General features: G+C 50.4%; 1 protein-coding gene across 1 annotated transcript in view; it reads left to right on the top strand.

Annotated features, from left to right (window-relative positions):
* Positions 1-14433, top strand: part of LOC121875833 (protein couch potato-like) — a 153835-nt gene that overhangs the window by 96295 nt on the left and 43107 nt on the right. Inside the window, 1 exon segment of the mRNA XM_042380531.1 lies at positions 13667-13744. Within this exon segment, the coding sequence (XP_042236465.1) occupies positions 13667-13744 (78 nt within the window).

The following is a 14433-nucleotide window of genomic DNA, read 5'->3' as shown; positions in this document are numbered from 1 at the left end:
GTTATTTATTATTTATTAGTTGGGTTTTTATTATTACTACTATTGGTTGCTTAGTTAGTTAATAAGTTAGCGAGTTTGTTTGCTATTTGATAGGTTAATTGGCTAGTTATCGTGTTTGACTTGTTTGTTTGTTAGTGACCGACTCCGTCCTCCTACACACACACACTTCTGCACCATCCTCGACACCGGCTCCTACTACCACCTGAGATCCCTAGCCCGAGAATTGCTGTTCGACACCACAACCGCATCCAGCCCATACGTGCACGAACTGATCGCTATAAGAACAGCCCAGTCCCAACCATTGTAAAATTATCAATAACTTGTAATAAACCAGTGTATTCACTCCCAGTAAATCCTACTCCTTACACTGTCACTATGTTGAAATGAACTGTAGTTTGAGCTTTTCCCCATCTAGTTATTATATGTCTTATTTGTGTCACTCATGTTACTTGTATATTATTTGTAAATCGAAACCCATTCCCCAATTATGTAACTGTATATTTTCAGCCTTCTGACTGCCATGCTCTTTTAATAAACCGTTAATTATTATTATTATTATTATTATTGTTATTATTATTATTACACGCGCACACACACACACACACACACACACACACACACACACACACACACGTACATCAGTGGTCCGGTATTACTCCCAACACAATTTTGTTTACAAGTAATTTGCTAAAGTTAAGAACATTTTAAATATAACTCAGACGCAATTTAGCTCAAGGTTCGAGTTTGGTTAAATTGAGTTAGATTTGTTAAAGCTTGAGCATGAAGAAAGTCCTGGGAGACGAAACATAAGGTGGTGTTCGTCCTGGGAGACAAAACATAAGGTGGTGTTCGTCCTGGGAGACGAAACATAAGGTGGTGTTCGTCCTGGGAAACAAAACAGAAGGTGGTGTTCGTCCGGGAGACAAAACATAAGGTGTGTTCGTCCTGGGAGAAAAAACACGGTCGTCCGGGAGACAAACATAAGGTGGTGTTGTCCTGGAGACAAAACAGTGGGTGGTGTTCGTCCTGGGAGACAAAACAGAAGGTGGGTTCGTCCTGGGAGACAAAACATAAGGCGGTGTTCGTCCCAAGATAAACAACATAATAGTAGAGTTGAGTAAGGTCATCTACCGGTAGATCGGGGGGACTTAATCTACTTATTGATTTGGCATTAAGGTTAATTTCATGCTTGGCCATAGTACTAGTTAGGGGTAGGCTCCGTGAGTGGGGGGAGGGGGGTAGTAGGCTCATTGGAGTGGGGGGTAGTAGGCTCCGTGAGTGGGGGGTGGGGGGGTAGTAGGCTCCGTGGAGTGGTAGGGAGTAGGCTCCGTGGAGTGGGGGTGGGGGGTAGGCTCCGGAGTGGAGGTAGTAGGCTCCTGTGAGGGGGGAGGGGTAGTAGGCTCCGTGGAGTGGGGGAGGGGTAGTAGGCCCAGAGTGGGGGTAGTAGGCTCCGTGAGTGGGGGAGGGGAGTGAGGCTCTGTGAGTGGGAGGGGTAGGCTCCGTGAGTGGGGTGGGGGGGGTAGTAGGCCCTGTGAGTGGTAGGGTAGTAGGCTCCGTGAGTGGGGAGGGGGGGTAGTAGGCTCCGGAGTGGGGAGGGGGGGTAGTAGGCTCCGTGAGTGGGGGAGGTAGGCAGTCTTGAGGTAATAGGCTCCGGAGTGGGGGGGGAGGGGGTAGTAGGCTCTGTGAGGGGGGGAGGGGGGTAGTAGGCTCCGTGAGTGGGGGGAGGGGGTAGTAGGCTCCGGTGAGTTGTAGGGTAGGCTCATGAGTGGGTTCCTGGAGTGGGGGAGGGGGTAGGCTCCGTGAGGGGGAGGGGTAGTAGGCTCCGTGAGGGGGGTAGGCTCTCCCGGGCGCCAATTAACCTTGAGCTAAGACTGTTGGAGGTTCGATCCCGCTAACGATATCGGAAGTTGATGTTGTATCTCCACCTGTGTCGATAATGATCTCCCCTCACCTTGCCGGGCCTCTCCCCTCACTTTACCGGGCCTCCCTCTCCCCTCACTTGCCAAGCCTCACCTCACCGGAACCTCTCCCCTCACCTGCTCTCGTCGTCTGTTCCCCTCTTCTTCCTGTTACTTGTCATCTACTGTTCTTTATTCCCCTCACTCGCCGCCTTCCCTCATTCTTCTCTCATATCCTGTTTCCCCTCACTCCCTTGTCCTCCTGTTCCCCTCTTCTTCTTCTCCCCTCACTCGTGACGTAACATTGTGAACCTGTACATGATTAGAGATGTGTCGGGGGGAACTAACACACACACACACACACACACACACTCTCTCTCTCTCTCTCTCTCTCTCTCTCTCTCTCTCTCAGTAGGGTGTAAGCTTCTGGTCTTTGAGAGAGGTTTATGCATGCCATCTAGAGAGAGAGAGAGAGAGATAGATTTACCTACGTCTAGTTACGGTCGAGTCTCTGGTGTACTTTCGACGCCATGTTGACCTCCCGTCCTCGTAGCGTAAGGTGTGTGTGTGTGTGTGTGTGTGTGTGTGTGTGAAAGAACGACAAAAACATTTAACTCACTAAAAAAAATTTTTGAGAGATTCTTGTCTTGAATTGTACTCTGTGCACCTCCCATCCCATCCCTCCCCACACTCATCTCCCCTCTCCTCTCCCCACCCCCATCTGTTGCTCACCCCTCATCTCCTCTCCTTCCTCCCATCTGTTGATTTACTCTCTTGCTGCTTCCCTCCCCCCCTCTACCTCTCCCCGCTTGTCGTCACACTGTCAACACATCAGCATCATGTACACGTATTCTCTCTCTCTCTCTCTACTCTCTCTCTCTCTCTCTCTCTCTCTCTCTCTCTCTCGTGTTGTGTGGTGCTGGTAGAGGAAGGACCTCAGGCCACGGACACGGCCGTGTACGTGCTCAAGTACTCCCCTCTCTACCTTCCTCCTGAGTGCTGGGGGGCGGCCGTGAGGGGAGAGGGGTCGGGAGGGGTGGGAATCTTGAAGGAAGACCGGGGAGGGAGGGGAGGAGTCGTGAGGAAAAGCTGTGATGGAGGAGGGATATGAGGGAGGTTGTGTTCCGTGAGGGGGGCGAGGGGAGGGGAGGGGAGGCTGATAAATAGTTAAGGGGGTTCCTCTCTCTCTCTCTACTAGCATAATTAGGTGATCACTCTACGGCAACACTATTCAAAATTCGCCAATCTGACTTGATTAGGGGCGGGGGGAACTTAGGGGGTGATGGTGTGGACGTAAGGGGTGATTCGGGGGACGTAAGGGGTGATGGTGGTGATTGGTGGAGAGGATTGGTGGTGATTGTAGTGATGTTGGAGCATTGAAAAAAAAAGGTTGGAGATTGGTGCCCCTCCCTCTTTGTCTCTCCCCTCTCCACCACACACCACACACCTTAGTAATCTCCCTCTCCACCCCTTACACCCCCCACACACATAGTCATCTCCTTCCACTCCTCACCTCTCTACTCCCCTACACACAGTAATCTCCCTCTCCCCCTTCCCCCCCTCCTCTCTACTCCCCCACACACCTTAGTCATCTCCCCGCCCTCCTCACACGCCTCTACTCCCCTACACACATAGTCATCTCCCTCTCCCCTTCCCTCCCTCCCTCTCTACACCCCCCACACACCTTAGTCATCTCCCCCTTCCCTCCCTCACCCTTCTACTCCCCCTACACACCTTAGTCATCTCCCCTCTCCCCTTCCCTCCCTCCCAAAGGTGTTATTATTCTCTCACCTAATTAAGCCAGCAGCCATACTGGGTTACACCTGTCCGCTGGGTTTCAGGGGCGTCTCCACTATGTCTCGTCACCTTACCTGTTAGTTTATCCTCACAGGTCATGGTCAGGTCACAGGTCGTGTCAGGTCACAGGAATGAGAGGGAGGGAGGGAAAGAAGAGAGAGAGAGAGGGATGGAAGAGGGTGTGGGGTAGGTGGAGGGGAGTGAGAGGGGATGGAGGAGGATGTGGTAATGAGAGGAGAAGGAGGAGGAAGGGAATGAGATGAAGGGAGGGAGTGAGAGAGGGAAGGAGAGGAGAGGATGAAGATAGATAAGTACACAGGATCTGAAGAACACTTTGTCCACTTACTCTTGTCTTGGCCGGCACCTGAGACTCACCCTTCAAGGTCATGCTCCAGGGCCATGCTCCAAGGTCATGCTCCACTGTCATGGGTCTACAGTTTCGACAGATAATTATTAATATAAACAGGTGGGTGCAGTGGTGAATTCCATACAGGTATTTTATTTATTTCATTAATGTTACGTGGGCCCCAGTTCTCATAGGCCCCTCAACCCACCATTCAGTCCTAATGGGCCCCCAACACTAGGGTATAGGTTTGGGGCCCTTATTATACCTGAATGGAACACAGATCTCATCTAACCTACCCTACCCTACCCTACCCTACCCTAACCTACCCTACCCAACCTAACCTAACCTAACCTACCCTACCCTACCCTACCCTAACCTACCCTAACCTAACCTAACCTAACCTACCCTAACCTAACCTAACCTAACCTAACCTACCCTACCCTAACCTACCCTAACCTACCCTACCCTACCCTACGGCCGTCTCATGGGTGTTGAACCTTGCTACCTAAATGCGGGCGTGGCTAAGAGAAGTACACCAAGCCCACTAAGAGGAAGATGAGACAGGGGGATACCGAGGAAGAGGAAGACGTCAATGAAGAGGAAAAAAGAGGACATTGAGGAAGAGGAGTAGGAGGAAGAAGTGGACGCCAAGGAAGAGGGAGAAGAAGAGGAGGAGGAAAAAGAAGACACAAGGAGAAGAGGACACTAAGGAAGAGGAAGACACCAAGACAAAAGGATCGACCTCTTGACCTCTTATCAGGTTTCAGTTCGAGCAGTTGGTTCATAATGGTGAAGTGGACGACGCTACCTGGGAGTGCTGTCTCTCTCTCTCTCTCTCTCTCTCTCTCTCTCTCTCTCTCTCTGTGTGTGTGTGTGAGAGGGGACATATAGAGTGGGGAGCTTGTAGAAGTGGGAGAGGGGGAGCTGTAGAGTGGGGGAGAGAGAGAGGGCGTGGTGAGGGGAAAGAGCGTGTGGTGGTAGCGGCGGGTGTCCCCTCAGATTACATTAGCATATCACTCCACCTCCACCTGAGCCCTTGGGACTACTGAGGGGAGTAAGGGGAAGGGGAGTGAGGAGGAGGGGGTAATAAGGAGTAGGAGTGAGGGAAAGGGACTAAGGGGGGGAGAGAGCAAAGGTATGAATGAGGGAGGGGAGAGAGGGAGGGGTGATGAGAGGAGGAAGGAAGGTAGGTGAGAGAAATACGAAAGGTTAGGTTAGGTTTGGTTAGGTGAGGTTAGGTTTGGTTAGGTTAGGTTAAGTTTGGTTAGGTTAAGTTAGGTTAAGTTTGGTTAAGTTTGGTTTGGTTTGGTTGGGTTAGGTTAAGTTTGGTTAGGTTAAGTTAGGTTAAGTTTGGTTAAGTTTGGTTTGGTTTGGTTTGGTTAGGTTAGGTTAAGTTTGGTTAGGTTAAGTTAGGTTAAGTTTGGTTAAGTTTGGTTTGGTTGGGTTGGGTTTGGTTGGGTTTGGTTGGGTTTGGTTAGGTTGGGTTTGGTTTGGTTTGGTTTGGTTTGGTTAGGTTAGGTTTGGTTTGGTTTGGTTAGGTTTGGTTAGGTTAGGTTAGGTTTGGTTTGGTTTGGTTTGGTTAGGTTTGGTTAGGTTAGGTTTGGTTAGGTTTGGTTAGGTTTGGTTTGGTTTGGTTAGGTTAGGTTTGGTTTGGTTAGGTTTGGTTTGGTTAGGTTAGGTTAGGTTAGGTTTAAAAACGTTATATTAAAGGTAGGTTACGTTTTGTTATTATTATCGGTTCGTATTTGATAGTTAGCAAATAATTAAAAGGTTGTAACAAATATTCTAGGGCTGTTATTATTACTATTATTATTGTTGTTATTATTGTTGTTGTTGTTGTCGCTGCACCACCTCCCCGCCTGTTTCTCCTAGTGCTAGGGTTCCTTACTTTATGTTGACCAAGAGAGAGAGAGAGAGAGAGAGAGAGAGAGCTATAACAGGGAGAAGATGGGTGTGAAAGAAGGGAGAAGAGGAGGGGAGATGATGAGGGAAAGGAGAGGAAGGAAGGAAGGGGAGGAGGCGGGAGAGGAGGGAAGGGGAGAAGAGGAGGCGGGAGAGGAAGGAAAGGGAGAAGAGGAGGAGGGAGAGAATGGGAGGGGGGAGAGAAAGGAAGGGAAGAAGGAAAAAGAGGGGATGAAGGGGAGAAGAGGGAGACATCAGACAGTTTATGTGTTGGACTTAACTGCACCAGCGGCCCCTCAGGGAGAGAGCATAAGTGTCCGTCCACATCACCCACACCCTCGACACCCACACCCTTTACACCCACACCCTTTACACCCACACCCTTTACACCCACACCTTCGGCACCCACACCCTCGACACCCACACCCTCGACACCCACACCCTCGACACCCACACCCTCGTGCCCCACACCCTCGGCACCCCACACCTCAAACACCCCACACACCTTTACACCCACCCTTTACACCCACACCCTTCCCACCCACACCCTTCACCCACCCTCGACACCCACCCTCGACACCCCACACCCTCGAGCACCCGCACACCTCGACACCCACACCCTCGGCTTACCCACCCTCGACACCCACACCCTCGACACCCACACACCTTTACACCCACACCTTTACACCCACCTCTTTACACCCACACCCTCCGACACCCCACACCCTCGACATCCACCCTCGGCTTACCCCACCTTTACCCACACCCTCGACACCCACACCCTCGACACCCACACACCTTTACACCCACACACCTTTACACCCACACCCTCTACATCCCCACACCCACATTTCACACCTGCACCCCCACGCTACCTGCACGCCTACACTCCGACACCAGGGAGCGAGTGTGCAAGTGGGCGTGGGACTGTACAAGTGGGCGTGGGAGTGTACAGGTGAGCGTGGGAATGCACAAGTGGGCGTGGGAGTGCACAAGTGGGTGTGGGAGTGCACAAGTGGGCGTGGGGTGCACAAGTGGGCGTGGGAGTGTACAGGTGGGCGTGGGGTGAATGGGTGGGGGTGTACAGGTGGGCGTGGGAGTGTACAGGTGTGGCGTGGAGGGAGGCAGCAGGCGCGCCTGTACCAGCACTGATGAAATATTCACTGGGAATTCATTGATCCACACCGGCTTCATACACCTCCTCCAGCAGGCCGCCAGGTAGACCAGGTGGGCGTGGGCGCCTAGGCCTCTGTTGGGCATGGGTGGCCTCTTAGGTGTGTGGACCTCTGGTGGGCGTGTAGGCCTCTGGTGGGCGTGGGTGATCTTGATAGGGGTGAACGGTTTTGGTGCACGTGGACGGGTCAAATGGATGTATAGGCCTACGGGGCCTTGTAGGCTTCGAGGAGCCTTGAAGGCGGTGGGTGTGGCCAGTGGGTGTGCCCTGCTGTGGCCCCCGTCAGCCAGGGCGTGTGGGAGTGGCCAGGTGTTTAACCGGCCCCGCCCTCAGGTGGCCCCGTGGTGCGTACCCGTTGGTCACCTCCCCTCCCAGCTGGCTCTCACCTCCGCCACCTGTGTGCACTTACCTGACGAGTGTGGGGGGCGGGGGGGTTGCCTGGGAGAGGTAAGTGTGCGGGGGGGGGAGGGGCTGGAAGAGGTAAAAGGTGTGGTGGAGGGGCTGCCTAGGTGAGGTGGTGTGGGGGGCATTTAATTGAGCTGACCGTTAGGACTGACGGTTGGGATTCAAACCAATATGACCGTTGGATTTCAAACCATACTCGTCCTAGGAATTCAAATCAAACCGACTGATGGAATTCAAACCGAAGTTGACCGTTGGCATGTAACCGCCGCCCTGCCGCAGTCGTCCGTCAACTGGCAGATTTAGACGTGTTTTTTGCGGCGTGTGTCGGCCCTTGTGACGTCAGATGGGTCCAGAAGCACACGAGAAGAATCACCTGAAGTTTAGCCACCCTAGTTTATTTCACCTGATGATTACTAACACTACCTGGGGGAAGTGCTGGGTTAGGTTAGGTTAGGTGAGGGTGGTTAATCTGCCAGGTGGACTAAGGTGGGGGTGTCTATTCCTCAGGTGACCAGGCAAGACTACTGTATATATCACTTTATTGTACCGCCGGCATGACGCGTGTTATTGGAAATAGATTATCAAGTTGGCTTTTGATTGGCCAGCCACTCCACCAATGGCGTGGCTCTATTTTCAAGCAGCTTACCAAACACTTACCGAATGGAGAGAGAGAGAGGGAGAGAGAGAGAGAGAGAGAGAGAGAGAGAGAGAGAGAGAGAGAGAGAGAGAGAGAGAGAGAGAGAGAGAGAGAGAATTAATTTTGAACCTCGCTCACTACATTACTGTAACTACGCTGGGGCGAACTTTCTTTAGCTCTGCCAACAGTAACACTACGCCCGGCGAACGTTCTCCAGTTAAGTGCTTGGGGTGGCGGCTAGAGTGCAGGTGACGGGGTCCGCATTATCTGGTTCTTGTTATATTGTTCTATTGCCCCGCCCCGCCTTTGCCCCCACCAGCCTCACCCTGCCACGCCCCACTAGGCCTAGCCCCGCCTCACCCAGTTCCACCTCACCTTACCCCTCCTCACCCAACTACGCCACTCCCAGCCCCACCTGTAGGCTGTGGCGGGAGGGAAGTGACGTGCGTGTGTGTGTGTGTGTGTGTGTGTGTATTTTTTGTATGTGTATCTTCTGGTATGTAGGTATAGCTTATGTGCTTTCTTGCGCGCGCACACACACACACAGACACACACAGACACACACACACACACACAGTATATGTATGTGTAGATGACGTCATTTTACATTCATGTCTGTACTTGAGTTTGTCGCAGGTGTGTTTTTGTGGCTATTGTGGTGTGAGAGGTGAGCACCACTCTCTCTCTCTCTCTCTCTCTCTCTCTCTCTCTCTCAACAACGGAAAAAAAATCAAACCCTGAAATAATAATACTTGTGGTTATCATTTAATTAGTTCTGTGTACACTTGAATTATTCGTCCACCTGGCTGTATTAATTACCAGGTCGGAATATCAAAGGGTTAGGATTTCTGTAGAGGATTGTGTAGAAGATTAATGCTTGGCTGATCGGTTTGTTTATATCTGTTGGCGATGTTGTGTTGGCGATGGTGTGTTGGCGATGTTGTGTTGGCGATGTTGTGTTGGGGATACTGTGTTGGCGATGGTGTGTTGGCGATGGTGTGTTGGCGATGCTGTGTTGTGATGGTGTGTTGGCGATGTTGTGTTGGCGATGTTGTGTTGGCGATGTTGTGTTGGGGGGATACTGTGTTGGCGATGGTGTGTTGGCGATGGTGTGTTGGCGATGTTGTGTTGGCGATGTTGTGTTGGGGATGCTGTGTTGGCGATGCTGTGTTGGCGATGCTGTGTTGGCGATGCTGTATTGGCAAGAAATGTCAGTGTTGCATACTCACCTGGGGATTACGCCTCTCACTCTGGTGCGTGTGAGAGACAGATGAGAAAATGGTGTGAAGACAGAGAAACAGACGAAGAAATGGAGAAAGATGGTGAAATGGAGAGGCTAGAGACAGACGGAGGCAGAGAGAGAGAGAGGCTAGAGAGAGAGTGTGGTGGTGGTTGAGTAAAGGTGGTGTTCTGGGGGGCTGGAGGTGAGGAGGAGCCATTGGTCCAGAAACCATGGAGACTTGGGATCCAGGAGCCGTAGGTCAGGAGAGCCAGGAGTGAGAGGGCAAATGGTGGGGTGTGGTGAGGAAGGCAGGCAGTGGTGAGGAGGGAGGGAGGCAGTGGTGAGGGAGGGAGGCAGGAGGCGAGTCGTGAGGGAGGCGAGTGGTGAGGAGGAGGGAGGCGAGTGGTGAGGAGGCAGTGTGGTGAGGAAGGGAGGGAGGCGAGTGGTGAGAGGAGGCAGAGTGAGGAAGGGATGGAGCTGAGTGGTGAGGAAGGGAGGGAGGCGAGTGGTGAAGGAGGAGACAGGCGAGTGGTGGGGGAGAGGGAGAGGTCAGCTCAGGTCAGATAAGATCTCTACCAGCTGGATCACCACCAGGAAATTATCAGGGCCCCGGTGCACTGATGCCCCCTCTCCTTAGCCCCCTGCCCTTCCTCCCCCCCCACCCTCCACATTTCGCCCCCCTCCCTCCCCTTTATTTGTGGGAAGGACGAAAGGGGTATAGAGGTGGGACAGATATGGGGTGTTAAAACTTGTGAGTAAGTAAGTCAACTCAGGCGTGACGTTACCGTAGACTTTACACGCCAACAGGAGTACGGTAATAATAATAGTTGTACACCGCCTTAATTAACGACACTAACAACCACAACACACCCTACACCCCCACAACACACCCTACACCCCTCCCCCCCCAATACGCCTTTGAGTGAGTTTGTGTTGCTTTAAAATAATTATGTCGAATTTCTGGTGTTGCTTACATATACGCACTGTGTAGGTGTACTGTAGGGGTGTGGTGGTGTACTGTAGGGGTGTGGTGGTGTACTGTAGGGGTGTGGTGGTGTACTGTAGGGGTGTGGTGGTGTACTGTAGGGGTGTGGTGGTGTACTGTAGGGGAATGTGGTGGTGTACTGTAGGGGTGTGGTGGTGTGCTGTGGGGGTGTGGTGGTGTACTGTAGGGGTGTGGTGGTGTACTGTAGGGGTGTGGTGGTGTACTGTAGGGTGTGGTGGTGGTGTACTGTAGGGGTGTGTTGGTGTACTGTAGGGGGTGTGGTGGTGTACTGTAGGTGTGTTTGGTGTACTGTAGGGGGTGTGGTGGTGTGCTGTAGGGGTGTGTTGGTATGCTGTAGGGTGTGGTGGTGTACTGTAGGGGTGTGGTGGTGTACTGTAGGGGTGTGGTGGTGTGCATAGGTGTGGTGTACTGTAGGGGTGTGTTCGTGTACTGTAGGGGGTGTGTAGGTGTACTGTTGGGTGTGTTCAGTATGCTGTAGGGGTGTGGTGGTGAGTGTAGGTGTAGCAGCAGGTGGTAGGCTAGCGCCGCTCCTTAACTATAATAACTTGTCCTCCCTACAATACACCCCACCTACATATACACTTCCCCACACTGTAACATTAGTCACACGCCCCCTCCTCGCCCCTCTCGCCCTCCTCGCCCCTCCTCCTTGCTATTTGCTGCCATTGGTAACGCTGATTCACCACCACGTCATTGGTAACAGTTGGCCCCGCCGTCGCTGCTACCGCTGTTGGTAACACTGACTTGCCTCTCTCCTGTCGCTGGCAACACTGTGTTTCCACGTTACCGGCCCTTCTAGTTAACAGTGAGTCACCGCCGCTGTCATTAGCAACACTGACTCAACATTCTGTTCGTGGCAACACTTTACCAGCAGTCTTTTGCCATTGGTAACACTGCTTCATCGTGTTACTGTTCCTCTGGTAACATGGTAACACTGCCTCATCGTGTTACTGTTCCTCTGGTATCATGGTAACTCTGCCTCATCGTGTTACTGTTCCTCTGGTATCATGGTAACACTGCTTCATCGTGTTGCTGTTCCTCTGGTATCATGGTAACACTGCCTCATCGTGTTACTGTTCCTCTGGTATCATGGTAACACTGCTTCATCGTGTTACTGTTCCTCTGGTATCATGGTAACACTGCTTCATCGTGTTACTGTTCCTCTGTTATCATGGTAACACTGCTTCATCGTGTTACTGTTCCTCTAGTATCATGGTAACACTGCTTCATCGTGTTACTGTTCCTCTGGTATCATGGTAACACTGCTTCATCGTGTTACTGTTCCTCTGGTATCATGGTAACACTGCTTCATCGTGTTACTGTTCCTCTGGTATCATGGTAACACTGCCTCATCGTGTTACTGTTCCTCTGGTATCATGGTAACTCTGCCTCACCAGCCCAGTGGACCTTCTTGAAGATTGTATCAAACACCTTAGTTATTACTCGTCTCTATGTCCCATTTATCTTGTCTTTATTAACCCCCTCCCCCCCCCCCTCTACTGATAGCACGGGGTGGGGGGGGATATGGATCCTGTCTCTGTCTGTCTGTGTTTGTAATCTTTATTTTCTATCTCAATTATTAATTATTTTCATCAATTCTTATCATTTCGTCTTTTTTTCCATTTCCACATTCCATCATTTCTCTCTTTCCACCTTGTATTATTATTATTATTATTATTATTATTATTATTATTTTCTCTTTTTCATTTTATTTATCACCGTTTCCCATTTTTATACATTTTTTTTACTTCTTTCGTCATTTCATTCCTATTATTGGTTCACAAAATTCCGAACCCGACTTTGAACAGATTCCAATATTGTTTCAACGACAAGTATCTTAAAGTTCATAATCATATATAAAGGATTCGAACCCGACATCTGAACAGGGAGGGACAGGTACCATTAGCCAATCATATCACTCCTTTCTGTATGTTTCGAATCCGACTCCGGTACTCAAAAGTTGGGTTCGAATCACCTAATGTAGGGGGAGGGTCGAGCTAGTATTGAGATGTAGCCACTGGAAAGAGAACTATCCACCCACCCACCCCATGGCCTCAAAAGGTACTGTCCACTGGTTACTGGCCATTAGCTAAGTGGCCAAGGTTACTCTTTTCTCCGTTAAATATGTTAAGTTTCAGTAGATGATAACAAGTTTCAGTAGACAGGGTCACCAGGACACAGTAGGGTGAGTTAACAGGACACATTCTTGACCATTGATCGTGTTGTGTACCTGTGCGCCACTATTGACGTGTTGTGTACCTGTGCGCCACTATTGACGTGTTGTGTACCTGTGCGCCACTATTGACGTGTTGTGTACCTGTGCGCAACTATTGACGTGTTGTGTACCTGTGCGCCACTATTGACGTGTTGTGTACCCAGCAACCATTGACGTGTTGTGTACCTGTGCGCCACCATTGACGCGTGTTGTGCACCGTGCGCCACCATTGACGTGTTGTGTAAATTCGTGCGCCACCATTGACGTGTTGTGTACCCGTGCGCCACTATTGACGTGTTGTGTACCTAAAAGTGCCACTATTGACGTGTTGTGTACCTGTGCGCCACCATTGACGTGTTGTGGTACCTGTGCGCCACTATTGACGTGTTGTGTACCTGTGCGCCACTATTGACGTGTTGTGTACCTGTGCGCCACTATTGACTGGTCACTGTCATTAGCAAGGTTAGGTGTGGTTAGGTTAGGTTTTTTTTGGCAAAGGATTGGGTTGTTGACTTGATTTGTTAATTTTTTTGTAGTTGGTGTTTTTATTGTGGTTATTTGTTGTTGTTATTGTTGTTGGTAGTTGTATTATTATTATTATTATTATTATTATTATTATTATTATTATTATTATGTGGTGGAGGAAAAGTGATGAGAGGTGAGGAACCAAGACAACACGCACGCACACACACACATTAGCACACACACATACACACACACACACACACACACACACACGATCAGTTCAACAGGTTGATCTCTCATGTCAAGGTCACAGCTAGAGGTCATTGGTCAAATATGGGTGTATGGCCGTCGGTCAAGAAGTGTAGAGTGTATTGGCTGGTGTAGTCGAGGTGTAGTGAGGTGTTGGTTCGGGTATACTGGTGTAGAGTAGTGTGTGGGTGTGTGTGTACAGGTGTTCAGCTTGACATTTATTGTATTGTGTGTGTGTGTGTGTGTGTTTTTACGGGTATAAGGTTTGTAGTCGGGTAAACACTTGCCACGTGTGTGGCATACAGGTGTGTGGTTGTACAGGTGTTTATATCTTAATTATTCGTCGACAGGTGCGGACGCTGTTCGTCAGTGGACTCCCTATGGATGCTAAGCCCCGCGAGCTGTACCTTCTGTTCAGAGCCTATGAGGTAAGTACCGGCTGATGTCTTGTTCCTTAACCCCAGGAGTGTGATGTATTAACCCCTGGAGTGTGATGTCTTAACCCCTGGAGTATGATGTCTTAACCCCTGGAGTATGATGTCTTAACCCCTGGAGTGTGATGTCATAACCCCAGGAGTGTGATGTCATAACCCCAGGAGTGTGATGTCTTAACCCCAGGAGTGTGATGTCTTAACCCCAGGAGTGTGATGTCTTAACCCCAGGAGTATGATGTCTTAACCCCAGGAGTATGATGTCTTAACCCCTGGAGTATGATGTCTTAACCCCTGGAGTGTGATGTCTTAACCCCTGGAGTGTGATGTCTTAACCCCAGGAGTGTGATGTCTTAACCCCTGGAGTGTGATGTTTTAACCCCAGGAGTATGATGTCTTAACCCCTGAGTGTGATGTCATAACCCCAGGAGTGTGATAGTTCTAAACCCCTGAGTATGATGTCTTAACCCCTGGAGTGTGATGTCTTAACCCCAGGAGTATGATGTCTTAACCCCTGGAGTGTGATGTCTTAACCCCTGGAGTATGACGTCATAGTACTCGAGTGATCAATGCGTCTGTTCTTCAAGGTCTCTCATGCGCCATAAGCGTTGTCTATGTTGTTCTTCAATAACATAATCCTTTTGAGAACGTTTTAAAGTTGTTATTGTTATCATCGTCATTATTAT

The sequence above is a fragment of the Homarus americanus genome, unplaced genomic scaffold, assembly GCF_018991925.1.
Source record: "Homarus americanus isolate GMGI-L3 unplaced genomic scaffold, GMGI_Hamer_2.0 scaffold10188, whole genome shotgun sequence".
Classification (NCBI taxonomy): domain Eukaryota; kingdom Metazoa; phylum Arthropoda; class Malacostraca; order Decapoda; family Nephropidae; genus Homarus; species Homarus americanus.
Note: the sequence above shows the minus strand (reverse complement) of the source record. Positions and strands in the feature narration are given on the sequence as shown.